The 26,616-nt window shown below is 40.3% G+C and overlaps 2 protein-coding genes across 2 annotated transcripts in view; both read right to left on the bottom strand.

Moving 5' to 3' along the window:
- Nucleotides 1-647: 647 nt before the first annotated feature.
- LOC117472052 (transient receptor potential cation channel subfamily M member 1-like) lies at nucleotides 648-16,198 on the bottom strand (the record flags this gene model as incomplete). The annotated part of the gene is made up of 5 exons (XM_034117205.1): nucleotides 16,184-16,198; nucleotides 9,799-9,934; nucleotides 3,056-3,249; nucleotides 1,282-1,495; nucleotides 648-772 (listed from the first exon to the last, which is right to left on the bottom strand). Coding segments are annotated over exons 1-5 (684 nt in total), but the record flags the coding sequence as incomplete, so codon positions are not given.
- A 529-nt stretch (nucleotides 16,199-16,727) lies between these two features.
- LOC117472049 (sodium/glucose cotransporter 4-like) overlaps nucleotides 16,728-26,616 on the bottom strand; it is a 29,599-nt gene continuing 19,710 nt past the window's right edge. Inside the window, exons 11-13 of the mRNA XM_034117202.1 lie at nucleotides 25,467-25,635; nucleotides 23,964-24,179; nucleotides 16,728-17,431 (exon numbers count right to left, since the gene is read on the bottom strand). Coding sequence (XP_033973093.1) covers nucleotides 17,057-17,431; nucleotides 23,964-24,179; nucleotides 25,467-25,635 — 760 coding nt within the window. The 3' untranslated portion in view covers nucleotides 16,728-17,056. The remainder of the gene's footprint in view (nucleotides 17,432-23,963; nucleotides 24,180-25,466; nucleotides 25,636-26,616) is intronic.

Below are 26,616 nucleotides of genomic sequence, written 5' to 3'. Positions count from 1 at the left end.
CGATCCATCTATCCATCTATCCATCTATCCATCTATCCATCTATCATCTATCCATCTATCCATCTATCCATCTATCCATCTATCCACTATCTATCTATCTATCTATCTATCCATCTATCTATCTATCTTGAAATGTTTTGGCTCTATGAAACCTGATGTACTTATATGATTCTGTTTTCTTCAAGTTTGTATCTTCCTGGTCGAATGCACTTATTGTAAGTCGCTTTGGATAAAAGCCTCAGCTAAATGCAATGTCATGTAATGTAATGAATACAGATAAAAGCAAGTCATGATAATAAATAAAACATTCACAATACGCACTCATACTAACACCTACACCCACACATCAGTGCTGACACTGTTGGTTATTAATGAGCCACTTTTTAATACTGTGCTTGAATGTGTAGTAGGATGAGGATTCTCTTATTGGTTGTGGTATTGAATTCCATTGATGGGATGCGTGGAATGAAAAGACAGCCTGGCTGAATGCACGTTTCCTAAATGGGATGGTGGCTCTATCTATCTATCTATCTTAAGCTGCCATGAAAACGTCAGTCTAGATCTGACAGTAAAGTATTATGGTATGGTATCATCCTGCCGTGTGGTATTGTGTATTTCTAAATGTCGGCGTGTTGCTATGATCTCACGTCTCTCCCGATGAGGTCCTCCTTGTTCTCGATGATTCCCCACGGGGCGATGCCGATGGCACAGACCTTCCCTCTGGACTTTGACGAGTGGTCTTTGAGAGCGTCCCCCACGTGACGGATCACTCCTGAAACACAGATCAGCTGGAAGTTCATGAAGAGTTTAAAAAGGTAATATCAACTGTAGCTTCACCCAGAGAGGATTCTATTTATTTCTGGCCATCACAACATTAGACTGAAATATGTAAAAGAGAGCTGAAATATATGGACATTCAGATGGACTGAAGGATGTAGAAATGTCCTCAGATTGGGGTCTAGGTCCTGGTTTCAGTGCAGGATCTGATGCAGGAGATCAGTTTCATGCAGCAGATACAGCACCTCACAAAACATGTGACGCATCAATTAAACTGATTTTATGTTTGCATTATTCTCAGAGTAAAGCGTGCACCCCCCTATCTGCATCCCACCGAACAGCACCTGGGTCTGAACCGAGTCTGTATCAAACTGAATCCATGAAGCTCTCTAAGGAGACCCCCGGACATCCTGTTAGCTGCAGGACCGTATGAACCAACATTTCAAACCCCTCCCTCTAACCCTGCACCTGTAGAGGCAAAAGAAGTGAGGAGCGCTTTGTTACCCGTGCTGACCCCCCCGGTGAAGATCCAAGCTCCAGTGGTCACCGCCGCTTTGATCAGGCCTTTCCCAAAAACCTGTTTCAGTTTTGGGGGCAGCTCGAAGTTCTGCAGGCCCCCGTGAACGGAGATGAGGAGGGTGGGGAGCTCCAGCTCCCAGTCCTTCACCATCAGGTGCAGCAGCGAGTCCGCCTTCGAGTCGTACGACACCCGGATGTACTGGAACATTAAGTGTCTTAATATGATATTTCATGTTTTATAATACCTATATGTATATCATATGATATATAATGTTAATGTATGATATATAATGTTAATGTATGATATGTAATGTTAATGTATGATATATAATGTTAATGTATGATATATAATGATATATAATGTTAATGTATGATATATAATGTTAATGTATGATATATAATGATATATAATGTTAATGTATGATATGTAATGTTAATGTATGATATATAATGATATATAATGTTAATGTATGATATGTAATGTTAATGTATGATATATAATGATATACAATGTTAATGTGTGATATATAATGCTGTATAATGATATATAATGCTGTATAATGATATATAATGTTAATGTATGATATATAATGTTAATGTATGATATGTAATGTTAATGTATGATATATAATGTTAATGTATGATATGTAATGTTAATGTATGATATATAATGTTATATAATGTTAATGTGTGATATATAATGATATATAACGTTAATGTGTGATATAATGTTAATGTATGAAATATAATGTTGTATAATGATATATAATGTTAATGCATGATATATAATTATATATAATGTTAATGTATGATATATAATGTTGTATAATGATATATAATGTTAATGTATGATGTATAATGTTGTATAATTATATATAATGTTAATGTATGATATATAATGTTCATGGATGATATATAATGTTCATGTATGATATATAATGTTCATGTATGATATATAATGTTGTATAATTATATATCATTTTAATATATGATATATAATGTTAATGTATGATATATATTGTTAATGTATGATATATAATGTTGTATAATGATATATAATGTTCATGTATGATATATAATGTTAATGTATGATATATAATGTTCATGTATGATATATAATGTTGTATAATTATATATCATTTTAATGTATGATATATAATGTTAATGTATGATATATAATGTTAATGTATGATATATAATGTTGTATAACGATATATAATGTTCATGTATGATATATAATGTTAATGTATGATATATAATGTTCATGTATGATATATAATGTTCATGTATGATATATAATGTTGTATAATTATATATCATTTTAATGTATGATATATAATGTTAATGTATGATATATAATGTTAATGCATGATATATAATGATATATAATGTTAATGTATGATATATAATGTTAATGTATGATATGTAATGTTCATGTATGATATATAATGTTAATGTATGATATATAATGTTCATGTATGATATATAATGTTGTATAACGATATATAATGTTAAGGTATGATATATAATGTTCATGCATGATATGTAATGTTCATGTATGATATATAATGTTGTATAACGATATATAATGTTAATGTATGATATATAATGTTCATGTATGATATGTAATGTTCATGTATGATATATAATGTTGTATAACGATATATAATGTTAATGTATGATATGTAATGTTCATGTATGATATATAATGTTGTATGATGATATATAATATAGAGTATGATAGTGTGTGTGATATTACCATGGCCTTGTTGACGTGCCCCCCCCCCTGGAACTCAATGAGTCCATATGCGTCGGTGCCGGAGCTCTGCGTGTGCTTCGGGGGGGTCCATCTCTCTGCAGGGGCCTCAAGCTGCACCACCGGCCCCCCCCCCCTCTTCAGGGGCACCCCCCGGGACCGACGGGTGCTGGGACACCAGCTGACCACAGCCGCACCTGAAATACAACAACAAAAACAAACACACACAACCCTTTCAGTCAAGCAGCAGAGAGACAGCAGGGAATATGAATGGATGAGTACAGGGAGCTGTGAGGTTATTAGGATAACTTCAGACATTGGAACATTATGATGTCATCAGTCAGGTGCTGAGTCGCATTAATAAGTGACCCCCCCCCCCCCCCCCCCCCCTCTGTAGAGCTGGATCTGCTGCATTACCTGCTGGCATCTTTGCTGGGAATTATCTGCATGCATTCTCTCTTCTGGAAGGTTCTCTCGATCCACGCTCGCTGAGTCTGAACACAAACCGGAAGAGACAGGATTACGTTACAGTGTCAACTGAAGGAAGTTACAACGTAAACTGAGAGAGGTACAGCGTAAACATAGAGAGGTTACAGCGTAAACTGAGTGAGGTTACAGCGTAAACTGAGAGAGGTTACAACGTAAACTGAGAGAGGTTACAATGTAAACTGAGAGAGGTTACAACGTAAACTGAGAGAGGTTACAATGTAAACTGAGAGAGGTTACAACGTAAACTGAGAGAGGTTACAACGTAAACTGATAGAGGTTACAGCGTAAACTGATAGAGGTTACAGCGTAAACTGAGAGAGGTTACAGCGTAAACTGAGAGAGGTACAGCGTAAACTGAGAGAGGTTACAGCGTAAACTGAGAGAGGTTACAGCGTAAACTGAGAGAGGTACAGCGTAAACATAGAGAGGTTACAGCGTAAACTGAGTGAGGTTACAGCGTAAACTGAGAGAGGTTACAACGTAAACTGAGAGAGGTTACAATGTAAACTGAGAGAGGTTACAACGTAAACTGAGAGAGGTTACAACGTAAACTGAGAGAGGTTACAACGTAAACTGAGAGAGGTTACAACGTAAACTGATAGAGGTTACAGCGTAAACTGAGTGAGGTTACAACGTAAACTGAGAGAGGTTACAACGTAAACTGAGAGAGGTTACAGCGTAAACTGAGTGAGGTTACAACGTAAACTGAGAGAGGTTACAACGTAAACTGATAGAGGTTACAACGTAAACTGATAGAGGTTACAGCGTAAACTGAGTGAGGTTACAACGTAAACTGATAGAGGTTACAGCGTAAACTGAGTGAGGTTACAACGTAAACTGAGAGAGGGTACAACGTAAACTGAGTGAGGTTACAGCGTAAACTGAGAGAGGGTACAGCGTAAACTGAGAGAGGTTACAACGTAAACTGAGAGAGGTTACAGCGTAAACTGAGAGAGGTTACAGCGTAAACTAAGAGAGGGTACAGCGTAAACTGAGAGAGGGTACAGCGTAAACTAAGAGAGGGTACAGCGTAAACTGAGAGAGGGTACAGCGTAAACTGATAGAGGTTACAGCGTAAACTGAGTGAGGTTACAACGTAAACTGAGAGAGGGTACAACGTAAACTGAGAGAGGTTACAGCGTAAACTGAGAGAGGGTACAGCGTAAACTGAGAGAGGTTACAACGTAAACTGAGAGAGGTTACAGCGTAAACTGAGAGAGGTTACAACGTAAACTGAGAGAGGTTACAGCGTAAACTGAGAGAGGGTACAGCGTAAACTGAGAGAGGGTACAGCGTAAACTGAGAGAGGGTACAGCTTAAACTGAGAGAGGTTACAACGTAAACTGAGAGAGGTTACAGCGTAAACTGAGAGAGGTTACAGCGTAAACTGAGAGAGGTTACAGCGTAAACTGAGAGAGGTTACAGCGTAAACTGAGTGAGGTTACAACGTAAACTGAGAGAGGTTACAACGTAAACTGAGAGAGGTTACAGCGTAAACTGAGAGAGGTTACAGCGTAAACTGAGAGAGGTTACAACGTAAACTGAGAGAGGTTACAGTGTAAACTGAGAGAGGTTACAGCGTAAACTGAGTGAGGTTACAGCGTAAACTGAGAGAGGTTACAGCATAAACTGAGAGAGGGTACAGCGTAAACTGAGAGAGGTTACAGCGTAAACTGAGAGAGGTTACAGCGTAAACTGAGAGAGGTTACAACGTAAACTGAGAGAGGTTACAGCGTAAACTGAGAGAGGTTACAACGTAAACTGAGAGAGGTTACAGCGTAAACATAGAGAGGTTACAACGTAAACTGAGAGAGGTTACAGCGTAAACATAGAGAGGTTACAACGTAAACTGAGAGAGGTTACAGCGTAAACATAGAGAGGTTACAGCGTAAACATAGAGAGGTTACAGCGTAAACTGAGAGAGGTTACAGCGTAAACATAGAGAGGTTACAACGTAAACTGAGAGAGGTTACAGCGTAAACTGAGAGAGGTTACAACGTAAACTGAGAGAGGTACAGCGTAAACTGAGAGAGGTTACAGCGTAAACTGAGAGAGGTTACAGCGTAAACTGAGAGAGGTTACAGCGTAAACTGAGAGAGGTTACAGCGTAAACTGAGAGAGGTTACAGCGTAAACTGAGAGAGGTTACAGCGTAAACTGAGAGAGGTTACAGCGTAAACTGAGAGAGGTTACAACGTAAACTGAGAGAGGTTACAGCGTAAACTGAGAGAGGTTACAGCGTAAACTGAGAGAGGGTACAACGTAAACTGAGTGAGGTTACAGCGTAAACTGAGAGAGGGTACAACGTAAACTGAGTGAGGTTACAGCGTAAACTGAGTGAGGTTACAGCGTAAACTGAGTGAGGTTACAGCGTAAACTGAGAGAGGTTACAACGTAAACTGAGAGAGGTTACAGCGTAAACTGAGAGAGGTTACAACGTAAACTGATAGAGGTTACAACGTAAACTGAGAGATGTTACATCGTAAACTGAGTGAGGTTACAGCGTAAACTGAGAGAGGTTACAGCGTAAACTGAGAGAGGTTACAACGTAAACTGAGAGAGGTTACAGCGTAAACTGAGAGAGGTTACAGCGTACACTGAGAGAGGGTACAGCGTAAACTGAGAGAGGTTACAGCGTAAACTGAAGGAAGTTAGAGGTACCAGAACAGAGTGGGGGGGGGTTACATTAAACCATCACAGACTGTCTGAACGTATCTGGCTAATTTCTGGGAGAGTGCAGCTTTCCCTTTCTTTGTGCATCAAATCCTCTTATCTGTGGATTATTCCTGCTGCTGAAGAGAGTCCACACACTGATCTCTGTGTGGTACTGTGAGTGTGACTGTGTGTGTGAGTGTGTGTTTGTTTCTGTGTCTAATTGGGGTTTAATGTGTGTTAATGTTCGGGTTGCCTTGGGTCACGCGAGTAAAATGCCCCTTTCACCCCGGCCGATACCAGCGCCGGTTATTGTTGGAGTTTATTATGAATATGTGTCAGAGGCAGATAAAGGGACAGCTTTAGAAGCAGTGGCTGCTACGACATAAACATCATCTCCATGAGTATGGATCCATCTTCAATCATCATTTCATGGAGAAATGTTTGAAAATACAGCCAACAAGTTTTTAGTTTAGCCGAGAAATCCTCACAAACCTCCACAGTGCTCTGATGCTGTTGTTCATGCTTTATAAACGTGGACAACAGAGAAACATAAATTCTTCATGAGGTTGGAATTGAAATAAAAAAGGAAAGTGAAACTTATGCTCATCACCCTCTCCCTCCGGTCCACATTAATACAAATTGTCCTAATACGTATTATCTTCTAGAGAATTCGAACGGCTCTTATCATGGCTGCTACTGAGGTACTTCCAGGTCATTTCACTCCGTTAGGAAGGTTCCTAAGAGAAACTGACAATTCGACCGCAGCCTGTGTATCAGGAGCAGATGTGGTTACACACACTGCCCACCAACACTACTAATGAATCAAACACAGTGAGAGGATGTGTCATTTTAGTTTATATTGTGTTCATTTCAAACCTTTATTTATGCAGGTGAATCCCATTGAGATCATTGATCTGTTTTTCAAGGGTGACCTGCTGACCTGTTAATAGTTTCTTGTTTTCAATCAATCAATGTTTATTTATAAAGCCTAATATCACAACCTTTACATTTGTCTCAGTGGACTTTACCGTTTGTACAGAATATGTAAACCCCCAGTTAATGGAAGAAACCCACCAGTTAATGGAGAAACCCCCCAGTTAATGAGAGAAACCCCCAGTTAATGGAGAAACCCCCCAGTTAATGAGAGAAACCCCCAGTTAATGGAGAAACCCCCCAGTTAATGGGAGAAACCCCCCAGTTAATGAGAGAAACCCCCAGTTAATGGATAAACCCCCCAGTTAATGGAGAAACCCCCCAGTTAATGGAGAAACCCCCCAGTTAATGGAAGAAACCCACCAGTTAATGGAGAAACCCCCCAGTTAATTGAGAAACCCCCCAGTTAATGATAAAAACCCCCCAGTTAATGGAGAAACCCCCCAGGTAATGGAGAAACCCCCCAGTTAATGGGAGAAACTCCCCAGTTAATGGAGAAACCCCCCAGGTAATGGAGAAACCCCCCAGTTAATGGGAGAAACCCCCAGTTAATGAGAGAAACCCCCCAGGTAATGGAGAAACCCCCCAGTTAATGGGAGAAACCCCCCAGTTAATGGGAGAAACCCCCAGTTAATAGAGAAACCCCCCAGTTAATGGATAAACCCCCCAGGTAATGGAGAAACCCCCCAGTTAATGAGAGTAACCCCCAGTTAATGGAAGAAACCCCCAGTTAATGGGAGAAACCTCAGGAGAGCAACAGTCTCTCCGTCCTTACTCAGGATGGACAGACTGCAATAGATGTTGAGTGTAAATGAAAAATATAATACATTTACAACAAAGCTACTCCAGATGCTGGAACATGCATGTGTCTATAAATAAATGTTTTAATTTTGAAACTTTTCGATGTTGTGTTTCCTGGAGCTTCTGGTTTCACAGAGAAGCCATTCTCTGAGAAACTGTATTTCACGGAGCTTCTGAAAATACTTGACTTGGTGAACAGTGACAGAAACTACAGCTGCTAAATAAAGCAGAGGTTGCAGGTTAGAGGGATTCTACTAAAATATTAATACCTGTGAGAACTCACTTCCTGTTATGAGCCGTTTCATAATAATGACTTCTGCATCAAACTGTTGCCTTTAATAAAGTAAGGAGCACTGAGAATAATTATAATCACATTATAATCATTACAACAGGGATTAGCATGCACTACAGATTACAATGCACTATAATCTGCATGGTAATAAATAAATATATAACAGATTAAAGTGAATCTTTACCAACAGGAAGGTCCTTTTGACAACGCCCGACTTTAGAAGTTATTCATGTCTTTTATTGTGAAAATAAATGATAGTTTGAATCGGCTCACCTTCTGTGATGAAGACGACGCGCTGCGTTTGATGGACGAACGTTTGAAGGACCCATTGGTTCCTCTCCGTCCTCGGCCCTCCATCTTCAGGAAGTTCAGTCCTCTACCTTCATCCTCTTCCTGTCTCTCCTGTCTGTCTGTCTGTCTGTCTGTCTCCTGTCTGTCTCCTGTCTGTCCTCCTGTCTGTCCTCCTCTCTCCTGTCTGTCTCCTGTATGTCCTCCTGCCTCCTGTCTGTCTCCTGTGTGTCCTCCTGTCTCCTCTCTGTCCTCCTGTCTGTCTTCCTGTCTCTCCTCCTGTCTCCTGTCTGTCTCCTGTCTGTCTTCCTGTCTCTCCTCCTGTCTCGTGTCTGTTTGTCTTCCTGTCTCTCCTCCTGTCTCGTGTCTGTCTTCCTGTCTCTCCTCCTGTCTCTCCCCCGTCTGTCTTCCTGTCTCTCCTCCTGTCTCCTGTCTGTCTCCTGTTTGTCTTCCTGTCTCTCCTCCTGTCTCGTGTCTGTCTTCCTGTCTCTCCTCCTGTCTCCTGTCTATCTCCTGTCTGTCCTCCTGTCTCCTGTCTATCTCCTGTCTGTCCTCCTGTCTCCTGTCTATCTCTTGTCTGTCCTCCTCTCTCCTGTCTGTCTCCTGTCTGTCCTCCTGTCTCCTGTCTGTCCTCCTGTCTCTCAGGCTGCAGTGTTGTGATGCGTTCAGGGCCCCCCCGACCCCTCAGCTATCAGGATTAGTGGAGGTGGGGCTCCGCTCCAATGGAAGCAGATCTAGTGGCTGCTGATTGGAGGAGAACAGAGGGATTGAGATGCAGCTGCATTCTAATAATAATGTGATTTAAATAAAGCCCATGTTTTTACAGAAAGACATTTAATGTTGAAGTTATAATGTAGCTTAAACACACACACACACACAGATTATAAAGGATTATTGAGGCAGCAGCTCAGGGGTTAATGCTTTTGTGTCTATGTGAATCTGAGAGGAAGTAGAAATAAATCATTCATAAAGTATTTATTCTGTGCATTTTAACAAATATTAGAGTGCATTTTAATAATAGATTAATATATTTCTATATTCTGTAGTGAAATTATTATTTTAAATTCCTTTCTCACTATGTATTGTTGGTTATATTTATTTTACATTGTGACTTATTGCTTCCCTTATATAAATATATTTATATTTTGTATTTAAAAAACACATTGGTTTATATATTTTTACATATTTATTGCAAAACCTATTTTTTTTTACATATGAATTGTTGTGAATGCAGATATTTGGTATCACATTTATTTTAGTTTTCACTTTAAAGTAACATCCATGCCCACCCGCAGTCTGAACAGAGGGTCCTTCTGTGGGCCTCAGAGTGCCGCGGTGCCCCTGCTGGTCCTCCAGGGGGTCAGAGGGTCCTTCTGTGGGCCTCAGAGTGCCGCGGTGCACCTGCTGGTCCTCCAGGTTGGTCACCTGGAAGACCAGCAGGTGCAGGCTGTCAGGGGGTCAGAGGGTCTTCCTCTAGTCTCAGGGCTCCTTCATACCCACGAGCAATATTCTGACTTTTTCCAAAATTCTGAAATCTTTTCACAAAATTTCAAAATCATGATAGTTTTCTTGAAATGTCAGATTCCCAACTTTTTTTCTCAACATACAGATGAAGCGTCTTATTTTGGACAGTTTAAAGTGCGAGGGTCGTGATCGGTTCATGCACGTTCCGTGATGGCCGGCCGGCCCCCAGTCAGACTTGATACCGCCCCCATGATAAATACATTTAATTATTGTGAAGCCAGCTGCAATGGATCATTGATCCACCAGGGGGTGCAGTGGGGTTCCACACTGGAGTCATGTGAAATCAACTTCTAAATAATAGATGTTGTTTAGTCGGAAAAAACGAACGAGCCGGCTCTCCCGATTTTTAATCCTAATTTAATCATCATCATTGATGTTTATGTTCGCCGAATTGACATGAAATCACTGACAAATATGAATATTCTGTATTCAACTTCATTGAAACGATCAGGATGGGTGTTATTTTTCCCCACAATGACCAAGTCGCTGCAAATGATCCCATGTATTACATGTACATGGCCACATTCTCAACAAAGTTACGTAACGAAACATTCTGTATTCCTTGCTTACTTTTTATTTAATGCTTTATAACAGCTGGAATAGTTCGTTTAGAACAGGCACCTCACTCGCAATCTGCTCCTCCGCAACGCCTACCACCTACCTCCGGCTGAAATTATGAATGTACAGTAAGGCATAGTAATCATAGATAACACGGCAGGGTCCGTTACAGTTTGTTTTCATCTGATTTCAAATATTTCAAATGTCTGAAGTTAATAAATACATTCTGAGTGTTCAAGTCAATAATAGTCATATAAGAAAAGTACTGATCTAATAACAGAGATTTTATAAGGACTTTTCAATGTTCGACATCGCTCATGTGAAATACAGTAAACTGGATGTTGTGGTGCCGAGAGGCGGGGTATCAAAAGTACAAGCTAAACTTTTATTTAGCATCTGAACACACTTGTAAACAACGTGATGCCCGGGAAGCGAAGACCCGGCGGAAACAGCTGGTCTGGTTCACTAAAATGTCCGTGTACAGTATATCTGGTACTAATGTATAGCGGATCTTTGTTAAGATCCATATGTCACGGATAGATATTATATATAGAGATGGGATGGCAGAAGGTGCTATATATATATATATAATTCCAAAGCTGGTAAAGACCTTTCAAATTTAGCAATAATAGTCATATAAGAAAAGTACTGATTTGTTCTTGAATATTATAATAAAATAAACACCGGCTGTTGTTATGCCTGCTGTAACGTTTACTTTCTCCGTTCTCCGCTTAAGTAATTATTACTTCCTGGTTAGCTTTCCGCTCGAAATTTAAATCTGAAAATGGCAAAATAACGGAGAAAAAAACGTTCACAGAGAAGACGACAACAATTGTCACTTGCACTTGTCATTTAGCATCTGAACACACTTGTAAACAACGTGATGCCCGGGAAGCGAAGACCCGGCGGAAACAGCTGGTCTGGTTCACTAAAATGTCCGTGTACAGTATATCTGGTACTAATGTATAGCGGATCTTTGTTAAGATCCATATGTCAGTAGAGATGGGATGGCAGAAGGTGCTATATATATATATATATATATATATATATAATTCCAAAGCTGGTAAAGACCTTTCAAATTTAGCAATAATAGTCATATAAGAAAAGTACTGATTTGTTCTTGAATCAACTTTTTTATGGAAAATGTTTTATGTAATTTTATTTCATTTTAAATAAAATGAAAGACATTCACAGTTAATGTAATTAGATATACATTATTAATGCCATACATTTTTAAATGTAATTAGATATACATTATTAATGCCATACATTTTTGCATAAATATTTATTCAGTATGATAGCTGTCTAACAGAAGTTAAATCCATTTCTCACTTATTCTGACAATGTACTTAACCCCAAATAAAAGAACCCAATAAAAATAGTTGTTAAATAATAGTGAAGTCACGTTGTAATAACAATAACTCATATCTCTCGGTTTTTTTTGTTTTCTTTGTGTGCTTTGCCAAAAGCCACTGTGTCAAGTGTCCTAGTTGGGTTACCGTAACGAACAGCAGCCGGCTCTCGATTTTTAATCCTAATTTAATCGTTTATGTTCGCCGAATTGACATGAAATCACTGACAAATATGAATATACTGTATTCAACTTCATTAAAATGTTATTAACGTGCCTAAACTCAGTAATTCACTAAAAATTACTGATCCCTCCGCGTCGCGGAGGGATCTTGATCCCTGGGTGTTATTTTTCCCCATAATGACCAAGTCGCTGCAAATTATCCCGCTTATTACATGGCCACATTCTCAACAAAGTAACGACATGACTCCCAATATTAATTAAAATGCTTTTATGGATTTAGAAAATATTTTTATTGATTTAAAACATAGTTCTATGTATTGATTTAAATTGACATGCATCCGCTAAGAAAAATAGTCCGTTGTTACCGTTTTTTAAACAGTCAGAATGAAACGGCAGCTCTCAGCTGTGTGTTCACACTCCTAACTCTGATCTTTCTTTTCCAACAGTTAAGTTAACTGTAGGTTACTCTGAGTGACAAGCTTACAGTTAGTGAAGTAACACTTTTTTTTTGTGAGTCACGACCTCGCTGTTTCATTCTAACATAACGCTCCAAATATGACTGTTTCCACTCGGACTTCAATACAGCAACACCATTGTTTGGTTTCCATGGTAGCGTGTCTCTTTAGTAGCGTGCACTCCTTTCCTGTAAATTACAGGTCCAGCCAGGCAAAACAGTAATATGAAATATGAACGTTAGTTTTTAACTGAAATGATCAAATAAAGTCAAAATGTCACAGTGTTTACAAACATTGACCATACCGTTCACCAGCCCCCACCCCACTCTTTGTTTAAAACGAATTGGCCATTGGAATGTGTGTGTCCCAACCCCCCCCTGTGATATCTCTTCACAGGGGGGAGAGAGTTAGACGCTCGTGAATTGTCAAGGGGGGGGGGGGGCCTCTCTGCACGGAGGAGCCGCGGAGAAGTGAATCACAGTGATCTGCTATTTTAAAGTAAATTCAACACATATCGACCCTAAATATAGCATATATTAAGAACGAGAAAGTGTTAACATCGTTTTTTGTAAACATATGACCAATGTGCGAGGGTGATGACATCAGAGCATCGTCCTATGGGCTTAGCCCCGGACAGGTACAACAGGTATTCACTCAGAGGGGGGTAGTTACCGATTTACATGTCAAAAAGCAACATACAGTAGGCGGGTGGGGGATGGTGAACGTTTACATTTCTCTACAGCAGTGGTTCCCAAACTTTTTGTGCCCAAGGCACACCAAAGGACAAGTAAAAATCTCAAGGCACACCTATTGTGCGAAATAGCCCTTATAACACGTGTTATCACTCATATCATGTAAAATATCTGTAAATGTGCATAATTATTTACTAATGCCAAATAAAATGTATAGATAGAACAATCAGTGGTTCAAGTTAGTATATTCCTCAGTGTAACATATCCACTAGTTGCAAAGCTTAAACATTTTTATATATTTTTTTATTTTAAGGGAAAGGATGTTTTCACTACTCAGTTTGTCAACTATGTTACGGACAAACTTGATGTCATTACAATCATTTGATTAAGTCCTGCACTTCAAGTAAAATCAAATTTGAAAGGCTCTTGAGTCTATTCTACCATATATCCAAAGATTTTTTAAAGTTTAAAAAATAATTGTATTAAAGTTTTGTTTTTTCATGTGATATGTTCAGCACTGTCATTAAGTTTAGGGATATTTTGTATTATAAAACTACCATACAGGTCATTTTGATAGTTTTAAGAGATGTCATGTAAAACTCCAACCTGTGTAGATATACATTATACTATAAAGGATATCAGAAGCACTATTTTAGATATTTTAAATTTGAAAAAATGAGGTGCAACATAGTTGACAATGAAAGTCAAACATTTGACGCAAATAACATAGTTGACTGGACACATTATTAACCATCAGCACTATGTTCATTTCAAGGCAGAAGTGCAAAATTCCATTGATAATGATGTGTAATGACGTCTACATGTCGTACAAATTGTCAACTAGGTTACCTGTCAACTAAGTTACTACAGTTATTACAGTACTGGGTAACTCAGTTGACAGGTAACCTAGTTGACAATTTCCCTATTTTGACCCATCATTTCAATGGTAGGCCTTGCCTGGATGACCACATGTCATTTTCTTGAACAGGTTAACATCACATTTGCACATATAATTGAATTAAAATCATTAAACAATTGTAAACCATAACAATGTACGTAACATTGTTGATTGTCAATGAGTATATTAATTGACCATGTGCTATTATACATAAAATATTGTAAAAATGTAGAGGTCAATCACCACAGTGTGTTCAAAATGTCTGCCAAAGAGGAACATGGCATCATGTGATGCTGGTGACATGGTATTGGGACAAACAATTTTTGAGTTAAAGGGGGAAGTTCTGTTAGTAACATAGTTGACAGAACTTTTGCGGACATTCATATATTAAGATATTTCAATTATTTAAAGGGGGAAATCAATTAAAAATATGTTATTATTCTTTAGTATTTAGACTTTTGAAATAAATGAATCATTTTTTAAATTTACTTTAATGGTTTTTATTCATTATTTTGAATCCAAGACACCCTCAACTGAAAAACGGACATAGCAAAAACTGACAATTTAAGAACATCATGACACATTTCAAGCTAAATAAAGCATAGGATGCACATAATGTTTGTGTGATATTATAACATGCTTTCCAATAATAGGCAAAATATGATATTTTTGAAGAAAATAGTTAGAATAATTATAATTATCATCAATGGACATCAATGGACATGGAATGTACCCTAAATTGTAGAATCACTCAGCAGTTACATACACCAAACCTTCCAGTTATATTCCTATCAATATTATGAAGGCTTTTACAGAAGGGTTTGGTCATATATAATTCATAGCCTGAATTATATAACATTTTATACCTAAAAACATGGTGAAAATTGATATTTTAGGGCTGTTGACAGTATTTTCTGATTTATGGAGTGATACAAAGAGATATCCAAAATCCCTTCTGTAAAAGCCTTAGATACTAATATGACTACAAAATGAAACAATAATTTTGATCCTGGCTTTATCCAAAGTTCAGATTTCGGTTCCTGAAATGTGTTAAAATATGCGCATATTTCATGAGATAATGGTTCATTTGGATATTTAAACATGCTATTTCAGAAAACTTGTAATACAAAAAACAATTGCCTTATTGTAAGTAATTAACTGGAGAAATATTTAGCTGATATCTTTAAGTTAAAAATACCCTATTCACCTGGGGTGTCTCGCCTTAATTAGATGTTTGATAAGTGCAGATCACATAGTAAAACACGTACACAGATACATTATTTTGTATTTTTATTAAATTCGACAATGTCAATTTCACTTTCCACTATGTCCACCGTTGTTTTTCACAACCAATGGCAGAACTTTATTGAGGCCTGTAATTAGTCAACTACAGGTCTCTTGAGTCAGTCTTTTTCTTCCAAAAAGCTTGTGACAAGATGTTATTGCTCTTGGGGCATTAAAAACAAGATTTTAACTTTAGTTTTTTATATAATATCTGCATTTTCTATTGTGAAAAACGAAGTCTTAGTTATTTAATATATAGCGCCATCTCCTGGTTAAACCCTGAAATTGGAGAATAGTGGGAGGGCCTAACATTCCTGAATACTGGTCTTTGGCAGGCAACTGGCTGGCAACTGGCTGGCAGTCGGCAGGAAGCTGTATGCTGGGGTCCAAAATAAGAGGCTCCATCTGTACTGATTTTTTTATAAAAATGTCAATGTTATGACTTGTCTAAAAATCTCTAAATTCTGCTTTTTCTCTATTTTCAAAACTTGACGTTTAAAAAAAACGCAGAATTTGGGTATTTTTCTCCAAATTCTGCCTTTTTTCGAAAATTCAGATATTTCAAAAATCTCCAAATTCTGAATTCTTCTGAGGATCTCAAAGCGCTCAGGAGAAACCATGTTCTGATCGCCAGCCACAGGATGTTATGAAACATGTCACTTCCTGCCGCGTTCACCGGACGGATGAACAAGATGGAGAATGAAACATGTCACTTCCTGCCACGTTTACCTGAGGGATGAACATGATGGAGAATGAAACATGTCACTTCCTGCCACGTTCACCTGAGGGATGAACATGATGGAGAATGAAACATGTCACTTCCTGCCACGTTCACCTGAGGGATGAACATGATGGAGAATGAAACATGTCACTTCCTGCCACGTTCACCTGAGGGATGAACAAGATGGAGAATGAAACATGTCACTTCCTGCCACGTTTAACTGAGCGATGTGTCAGCTGCCTCAGCCAACATTAATCATCCTTCCAGTATCAATGGAACATTAAATTAAGACTTTTCAAACACTTTCATAGAAATCGTTGGCGAAAGCTTTGCAAAGTAAGAAGTTACACACATATATATATACTTGTGTATATATACTCGTATACAGAAGGATTCTTGTACATGTTTTGATTCGTTTTAACATTTCAAAAAAGGCTTTAATGCATCTGACTGAATTATCTTGGATAGATGAAATTACTTTATGAAAATGAGGCAATAACGATGTAGACTTTTAAAAATTAAAGGTTTTTATTTTAATATATATTTCTTAGCAATAATTTAATTAACGAATCACCAAAAAAACAGGCTGGTTCCCTGTATTGACATCACAGTCTGTAGACCTGCTGCTAGTGAGAGAAAGAGCAGATAGTCCAGTTCATCAGTCCAGAACATCAGTCCAGTTCATCAGTCCAGAACATCAGTCCAGAACATCAGTCCAGTTCATCAGTCCAGTTCATCAGTCCAGTTCATCAGTCCAGAACATCAGTCCAGAACATCAGTCCAGAACATCAGTCCAGTTCATCAGTCCAGAACATCAGTCCAGTTCATCAGTCCAGTTCATCAGTCCAGTTCATCAGTCCAGCCTCCCAGTTCACCCATGGTTAGGCGAAGTACCCCCACAGGAACACGTTGATGGTCAGCAGCAGCAGTGCATTTATATTGCAGACGTTCCTCCAGAGCGGCGCCTCCTGCAGAGAGTTCAGCCCGATGCCTTCAGGCTCCGCAGCCTCAGAGCCGGGAGCATTCAGACCGCAGAGCCTCAGAGCAGCCCTCCTCCACCAGGAGGTCACCGGGCCAGAGGTCACCGGGCCAGAGGTCACCGGGCCAGAGGTCACCGGGTCAGAGGTCATCGGGTCAGAGGTCACCGGGCCAGAGGTCACCGGGCCAGAGGTCACCGGGCCAGAGGTCACCTGGGGAGCTGTGAGGTCGAGGCGAGGCTCCTGGCTGTGTCTGGACCACCAGGTGAGCCTGTAGAGCTGCAGAGAGAGGGGCTCACTTTAATAATATACCTTCTAATGTTAACCTCTTCAGGCTTCACGTCCTCATTAAGAACATCAGTTACTCTATGTGCACCAACAGTTTGACCTTCAACCTTCTGTTGACCTGAGGACCCCCTGATACGCCACGCCCCCTCCCTCTGTGTTTCACGATGCAACCCAAACTCTACCCCGGGTCTTTCTGCAGACAGTATCTCTGTATGACTGAGAAATACAATACAGCAGCTTAAAGTTTGAGTCTTTATTCACACACTGATTTCTGACTACCATGAGTAGTGTTGGGACCATTAGATACAGAGAGCACAGGATGAACATCATTACCTCTACTGTGGACAATTTACTTTCAAATAAACAAGCAATCCGTCCAAATGACCCCCTAAATCTTCTACATTGACCCTAAATTCATTTAACTAATGAAAATCAGTCCACTGAGACCCTGAACAATGTCAGAAATGGAGTCAGCGTCCTCAATAACCCCCAGGACCCCTCAGAACTGTCCAAATCAGTCAAGCCACAGCCCACCTAGGCTATAATGGAAATATGATCGTGTTTTGATTTGCGGAGACTTCAATGTCCATGTGTGCTGCGAGTCCAAACCTCTGGTTAGGGACTTTTTAAATCTTCTCGATTCTTTCGGTCTTATTCAGTCCGTGGCTGGTCCAACACACAATAAAGGACTCACCTTAGATTTAGTATTATCGTTTGGACTGTCTGTCTCTGTGGATGAAATATGTGCAGCAACGCGTATCTCAGACCATTTACCGGTTCTGTTTACAACTTCCATCCCTTCCTCAGGAGTCGAATCACGTGCCCCGGCGCGTCGTCTGCGTTCGATTAACCCCTTGACTGCCTCACAGTTCTCTGATGTTTTTAATGCTTCTCCGATCTGTAAATTAGAGGTGAACTGTGCTCTTAATGCTGATGAGCTTATCTCCATGTTTGACTCGACATGCACACTAATACTGGATTCTGTTGCTCCTTTTACGCTTAGACGCACCAAAGTTCTCTCAGAGCCGTGGCTCAATGACTGTACTCGTGCTCTCAGACGCGCTTGCAGGCGTGCAGAGAGAAAATGGAAAAAGGATAAACTCCATGTCTCACTAGAAATCCTTGGTGCTTGCCTTTCTGACCAGACGGCAGTCAAAGCAGCCGAAACAGAGCACATTTCTCTTTTATCATTAATCCCTGTGATGCTTCTCCAATTGTGCCATCGACTTTCTGTGATACATTTCTTAAAAATGTTATTGAAAAAGTATCTGCTCTTAGGCTAGCCCACACTAGTGCTACCCCAGATCCTGCTCCCTCTCTGTGCTCTGCTGTCCTCGACCACTTTGAGCCTGTATCCCTCTCTGTGCCCTGCTGTCCTCGACCACTTTGAGCCTGTATCCCTCTCTGTGCCCTGCTGTCCTCGACCACTTTGAGCCTGTATCCCTCTCTGTGCCCTGCTGTCCTCGACCACTTTGAGCCTGTATCCCTCTCTTCTCTCTCGGATGTAGTCAAGCACCTGCGGCCGACAAACTGCACCTCAGACAGCATTCCCTCTCGCCTTCTCAGAGATGTTTTTGATTCAGTTGGAGCAAGTGTTGTATTACTTTTAAACACCTCTCTTACCTCAGGATGTGTCCCAGCTGCCTTCAAACATGCCGTGGTGCAGCCACTACTTAAAAAGAAAAATCTCGATCCCTCCATTCTCGCAAATTTTAGGCCCATCTCCCAGCTACCTTTTTTATCAAAAGCCCTGGAGCGAGTAGTCTACGCCCAGCTGCAGTCTTTTTTAACCACGCATGGAATCCATGAAAAGTTTCAGTCTGGCTTCAAACCCATGCACAGCACTGAAACAGCCCTTTGAAGAGTTCTTAATGATCTGCTCCTAGCCGCCGACTCAGGTAGCCCAGCTGTCTTGGTGCCGTTAGACCTGACAGCTGCCTTCGACACTGTGGACCATAGCATCCTGTTGTCACGGCTTGAACAGTCCGCAGGCATCACAGGCTCTGTCCTTGCATGGTTCAGGTCCTACCTGACAGACCGTAGCTTCTCAGTGCAGCTAGGTGCCTTCTCCTCTGCCAAAGCCCCTCTTACCTGTGGGGTTCCCCAAGGCTCGATTCTGGGTCCCATCCTTTTTCTACTGTACATACTGCCCCTAGGTTCAATTCTCACAAAACACAACATCCCCTTCCATTGTTATGCTGATGATGTACAGATCTATCTGCCTCTCAATCAAAATGCCAACTCACTACAGCAGCTGATGGACTGCTTAGCAGAGATCAAATCCTGGCTGAGCCAAAACTTCCTCAACCTCAACGAGAGCAAGACCGAGGTCATCTTTTTTGGACCCCAACCTCCAGCCTCTCCGGTTGATATTCTGGGCTCCCTCAATAAAAACATCCTCCCCTCTGTCATGAACCTTGGAGTGACCTTCAATAGCGCTTTTAAATTTGATAAGCAGGTCAGCACTGTAGTCAAGACCTGCTTTTTAAAAATACGACTATTGGCTAAAACCAAGTCGCCCTGAGCCTGTTTTTCAGGTCTCAGGCTCCAAAATGACATTCCCAGAACAAATGACCATATCTTCCCTTCTAAAAGGGTTAAATTAATAATATTTTTTCTCAAAGTAATGATAAACCTGTGAGTTGGATGTAGAAAAGTCAGAATCAATATAGATGTTTTTTAGTTTAAAGAAAATTCAGATTTTACATAGTAAAAAACTGTAAATTATAGTGTCCATCCAAAACTTCTTTTTTACTTGGATGATGGGTTAGTAGACTAAAAGCTTTAGGAATCCAAAGTACAACATATAATAAGTACCCTGTATCAAGATTGATGCAAAACAAGTGACATTTGACCTTTTTAGAGAGATTTAGCCAAAAACCCCCCACCTCTGAGGTGATTTGGGTGGAAATGTTTTTTTTTCCATATCTCTGGAACCCATTGCTCGATTTTGATGGTTGACACCTCTTTCTGACCGTTAGAGCCAATAGAATCGAAGGGGGAGTCCCACACACACACACGTTGTGAAACAAAAAGGTGGGGGCTTTGCGCATGTAATTTTGTATTAGAGTGAAGCGACACTCCAGCTCTGACATCTAGAAACGGAAAAGCATGGATTATCCGTCTCATTGCTCATGGATTATCAGAAATCATTTCAAAGGGACACAGACACATTGGATTAACCTATGGATTAACTTCAGCAGCGTTTTTATCGTTTTAATGCCATTGAAGACCACTTTGGAGAGACTACAGAGCCAAGGTAACCTTGTTAGCATATTTAGCTACCTAGCGCCACATGTTTTGATGTCTGTTTTTGTTTAGAACATCGCGATTTTGTATAATTCAGTGATAATGAGGGTACCCATCGATTCTGTGTCACCTCACGATGTGAAACGATGTCATGGATGTGGAGAAAAGATAAATAATAAGGTTTTGTGAGTGATTTTCAGTGCAGTAATCTGTTAGCATTTTTCGCTCGTTGCTAATTCAGAGGTTCAGTGTTAGCATTGTGGGTTTTCTTTTGAAAAAAAATAAAAATCATCAGTTGGATGAGTTTCTTCCCGTTACATGGATATAAAACATTCATAGTTTATTAAATGAACATGCCCTCAGACACTGTTTCCTGCAAGATGTTGCTGCAGTGCCCCGGTACCGGGGTCTCTCGGGCTTAACAGGTTAAGGTCTGCTGACCAGCTGCTGCTGGTAGTGCCCAAGACCAGGCTTAAAACCCGAGGGCACCGAGCATTCGCAGCATCGGGCCCTAGGCTCTGGAACACTCTGCCCCTCCACGTGAGGTCGGCCCAGACCCTAGGGTTTTTTAAATCAACACTTAAAACTCACTTCTTCTCTCTGGCCTTTTAGCCTTTTCTTATCAAGCTCCACTTTTGTGGAATCAGCTTCCAGTTTGTGTTCGGGCGGCCGATAGGCTATCCGTTTTAAGAGTACGCTTACGACCTTCCTTTTTGATAAAGCTTATAGCTGATATAATAATCTAATAAGAGTGCATTGACGCAGATACGCTGTGCCTCTTCACCTACATTTTGGTTCTTGCTCTTTCACTTAACCTCTTAAGCACGGCGGTCCCCCCATTGGACCCCTCCCACCGTTTTGTTTTCGAGATAATGTCTCAGGGCTTCTTAACATTAATGAAACTATTAATGTGTAGCACCAGATTAACGGGAAGAATCTCAGCTAACTGAAGATATGAACCATTTTTACCAAAACAAAACACAAGTCTCATAAGAAGCGTCTAAATGACCCCTGAGCGAAAACATTCTAACGCACTGCGGCACACAATTCAAGATAAAGATACCCTTATTACTTATCGTAGCTGCACATACAATATAGCCTATTAAAGCTGAGACTCCACTGATTATTTAGGTATAGTATCATCACTGAGCGATCCGAACTTGCGACAGGGGAAGCAAACACAGACATCACAACACGTACCTTTACGGAGCATTTACGGCAGATCGTCTCACCGTAGCTGTCAATTAGGTCAAAGACGTGTTCAATGGCATTAAAACGAAAGAAATAAAAATGCTATAACTGTTGATCCATAGGTTGATAATGTACCTGTGCCTTTGAAGAAATTATTTATAATCCATAATTCCATTTTTTATGTAAAAATCGGAGCGGAAAAGTTAGCTGCTAATGGTAGCCACCAGAGTGTATGCAGCTTCCGGTTTTGGTAACGCGTCACTCTCACTCCTTATTTGTTAACGTTTTGGTGTGTATATAACTTTCCCTCGATTCCATTGGCTCTAGCGGTTATAAAGAGATTTCATTCATCAAAATCGAGCAAGGGGGGCCAGAGATAGGTCAAATCCACCCAAATGACCCCAGAAGTGGGGTTTTTGGCTAAATCTCTCTAAAAAGGTCAAATTTCACTTGTTTTGCATCAATCTTGATACAGGGTACTTATTATATGTTGTACTTTGGATTCCTAAAGCTTTTAGTCTACTAACCCATCATCCAAGGGTAGTTTTCACTATAAGTAAAAAAGAATATTTGGACGGACACTATAATTTTTTTTATACGTTTTTTACTATGTAAAATCTGAATTTTCTTTAAAATAAAAAACATCTATATTGATTCTGACTTTTCTACATCCAACTCACAGGTTTATCATTACTTTGAGAAAAAAGATTATTAATTTAACCCTTTCAGAAGGGAAGATATGGTCATTTGCTCTGGGAATGTCATTTTCGAGCCTGAGACCTGAAAAACAGGCTGAGGGCTTAAGAGGTTAAATCCTAAAAACTTGGATCTTATATTGAAAAATAAGGTTATTACTACTACTCACTTTTCTCTCTCTACTTCTCATACTCTCTACTCCTGTAATCGATTCTTTCCATCCTCTCTTTATCAAAAACCTTTTCCCTCTCTGACCTCTCAAGGTTTTATTGGAGGGAAACAGGTTTGCAGAGAAGCTTATCCAGGCCGGGGAGTGTTATGACCGTATTCACAGCTTCCTCCCTACCTCTCATCATTTCCAACTAAGGCTCCAGTGGGGACTTTGCTCCCTGCGTGTGCCTCTCCACCTCTGTTTCTTACTCTCTTACTTGCTACCCTTTCCCCTCAACCTATCCTAAGGGAGTGCTTGTTCTTCTGTCTGTCTGTGTCTGTGTATTCTCATGTTCAGATTAACCCAGCCTCCCCCTCTGTGTCTATATCTACGCCGGGATCCGGAGTCGAGGCTGATCCTCTTGCTGTGGTCCTGTGTCCTGGATCCTCTATCCTGAGTTCTGGATTAAGTCGTGGACTACGGGTCGTGGCTGGGCCTGTCTCTGCGGTCCTGCCTGGGTCTCGTCATGCTGCTTCCCTGATGGCTCCCACAGGATTGTTGTTGACATCTTCTTGGATTCATCCTCTTATTATAGACACATGCATTTCCAAACATTTGGTCTACCTACGCTGTAAAATGTATTATCTCTTCGATTCACACACGGCATCTATTGCACGTCTGTCCATCCTGGGAGAGGGATCCCTCCTCTGTTGCTCTCCCCGAGGTTTCCCCCATTTTTCCCTTTGAAATGTGGGTTTTTCTCTGGAAGTTTTTCCTTGTACGATGTGAGGGTCTAAGGACAGAGGGTCTAAGGACAGAGGGTCTAAGGACAGAGGGTCTAAGGACAGAGGGTGTCGTTTTTCTCATACTGATATTCTGAACAAAATGTGCTGTTGTATTTGCTGTAAAGTGTCTTTACTGTAGGGTATTTTTATTATATGTACAGCACTTTGGCTCGACCAAAAATCGTTTAAAAATGTGCTATATAAATAAAACTTGATTTGATTTGATTTGATAATGCTAATTCATGCTAAATTAACACAACTGATGCTAACTGTGTAAATGTCCCAACATATGCAGGTTAGCATCCAGCAGTCTCTATGTGCTGGAGGCCCTACTATACATTTCTATCAGAACTCTTTGGGGGTCTCAACATGTCCGGGGTCAGGACTCTATGAGCTGCAAACACACTGTGAGGTCACAAAGAGTACATGTTTGTGGATGTATGTTCCTCACATGTTCTTCAGGGATGGGGGGCGTGGCCAGGCTGACAGCAGCGATGATGAGGCAGGTGAGAGCCAGCAGGATCAGGGCAAAGTGCAGATAGTGGACCTGAGCCAGGAGCGCAGGCCGGCCGTCAGGCTGCCCGCAGGCCGGAGCTTTGAAACTGAACTCCAGAACCATCCGGACCAGTCCCACCAGCAGCCCCCCCATCAGACCCCAGAACGCACCCTGAGGAGCACATGGACACATTAAAGAGTCACTGAGGCTGGGGACATTATAACACTATATCAAGTAGAACAATAACCCTGGTTTACTTTACACAAGAGAACCTCTGGAGTTTTGATTGATTGATTGAAAAGTTTATTAACAGCTTGTATATTGGGTACAGTACAGTACAGCTCAAAACATACAATTGTTAAGGGGATGCAGACCAGAGAAAGACTTTCGTCTTGTTTACATCAGGGTCCCCCATTTCCAATTCATCATATCATTTAAGACATATAAGACATATTTGACATACAGATGGCTTATTTACAATTTACATACAGGTGGTTTTTTACATACAGATGGCTTATTTACAATTTTCATTTTAGATTTCGTTCTAATACATCCTAACCGGACATTTAAGACATACCAAGTCTACAGATATACAGTTAGTAACAGAGTCTAAAATGCGAGTATATACATAGATGGGGGGGGGGAAGCTGTCCATTGTACGACAGGTTGAGATTTGTACCATTACCGGGGCCAGTTTTGCAATGCTTTCCCCCGAAGGTGCTCTTTAAGAGAGGTTTTGAAGGTAAGTATAGTTTTACTTTCCTTTACAGTTGTGGGAAGAGCGTTCCACCTTGATGTGGCATAATTGCGAAACGTGTATTCCCCTTTTTTTGTGCCAAATCTGGGTTTTACATGATTTGTGGAGCTCCCTCTGGTGTTATGATCATGGTATTCCTTGACCTTTGGGAAGAATGTTGACATGTACATGGGTACCATAGAGGTGTAGTGGATCTTGTAGACCAGGCCCATTGCAAGTAGCTGTACTCTGTCGTCTACTCTAAGCCATCCTAGGTTGTCAAAGTGGGCAGAGGTGAGGTGGGTTCTAGATGAAAGGTCAAGCAGTAGTCTGACCAGTTTATTTTGCGATGTTTGAAGTTTTATTTTTAGCGCCTTGGAGGTGCTATGGTACCATGACGTGCAAGCATAGTCATAGTACCCTTGAATGAGTGCTCCTGCCAGAGTTTTTTTGTGTTTTTGTTTACCAGAGAGGAGAACATTTCCTCTGTTCTCACTGGTTACTGGGGACCAAGATGTGGAACCAGTTTGGACATGTCAGTAAACTTAGGAACTTTAAAAATAAAGTAAAGAAAATAATTCCTCCTTACTGACTCTAAAACGACCCATGTTGTCTTTTTGCTTTATTATCTTCTCAGAGTTCCAGAAAGGGTAGTTTACATCGGCAGAGTTATATCAAACTGGCGAGTGTGTGTGTGTGTGTGTGTGTGTGTGTTTGTTTACCTGCTCGTTAGCACGGGGCCACAGGATGGCCATCAGGAAGACCGCGGTGATGGGAGGAGCCAGAAAGCTGGTCACTGATTGGATGTAATCGAACAGCTGTCCACTGTTGGCTGTCTGGATGACGGGAATCCACATCAGACTCACACACACCATGACCAGGACGAACACCCTAACATTAACACACATAACACATGTTACATACATGTATATAACACACATAACCCATATAAAACACATGTATATAACCCATATAACATACATGTATATAACAAATATAACACATGTATAACACATGAATATAACACATGTAAAAGACGTGTATACAACCCATATAACATACATGTATATAACAAATATAACACATGTATAACACATGAATATAATAGATGTAACATACCTGTGTATAACTCATGGAAAGGACAGGTTTAAAACACATGTAACATACATGTATTAGACATGTATATAACACTTATATAACAAATAAAACACATGTATATAACACATGTAACAGACATGTATATACATGCGGTGGTGGCGAAGTCCATAGGGACTTGGCTTGGCAACTGGAAGGTCACCGGTTCAAGTCCTGGAAAGACCAAGTGCTACCGACTGTCCCAGCTATGGGCAAATAGCAGGGGCAGATGGGGCTCATAGCCATGGAAGGCAATCCATCTAGGAGAAGGACACTCTGAACTAAAACCAGGACTGAGAGGAGTTGCGCCCCCCAGTCCTTAATCAGCATAGTAAAGCCAACCATGAAGTGGAGGGCTCGTCTGAGGACGACCTAGAGAGATATATAACACGTAACCCATGTAAAACACATGTATATAACACATGTAACAGACATGTATATAACACGTAAAATACATGTATATAACCCATGTATATAAAACGTTTAACCCATGTAAAACACATGTATATAACCCATGTAACAGACATGTATATAAAACGTTTAACCCATGTAAAACACATGTATATAACACATGTATATAACCCATGTAACAGACATGTATAAAACACATGTATATAACCCATGTAACAGACATGTATGTAACAGACATGTATATAACCCATGTAACAGACATGTATATAACCCATGTAAAACACATGTATATAACCCATGTAAAACACATGTATATAACCCATGTAA

The sequence above is a fragment of the Trematomus bernacchii genome, unplaced genomic scaffold (assembly GCF_902827165.1).
Source record: "Trematomus bernacchii unplaced genomic scaffold, fTreBer1.1, whole genome shotgun sequence".
Taxonomy (NCBI): Eukaryota; Metazoa; Chordata; class Actinopteri; order Perciformes; family Nototheniidae; genus Trematomus; species Trematomus bernacchii.
The sequence above is the reverse complement of the archived record's forward strand: the minus strand, read 5'-3'. Positions and strand labels throughout refer to the sequence as shown.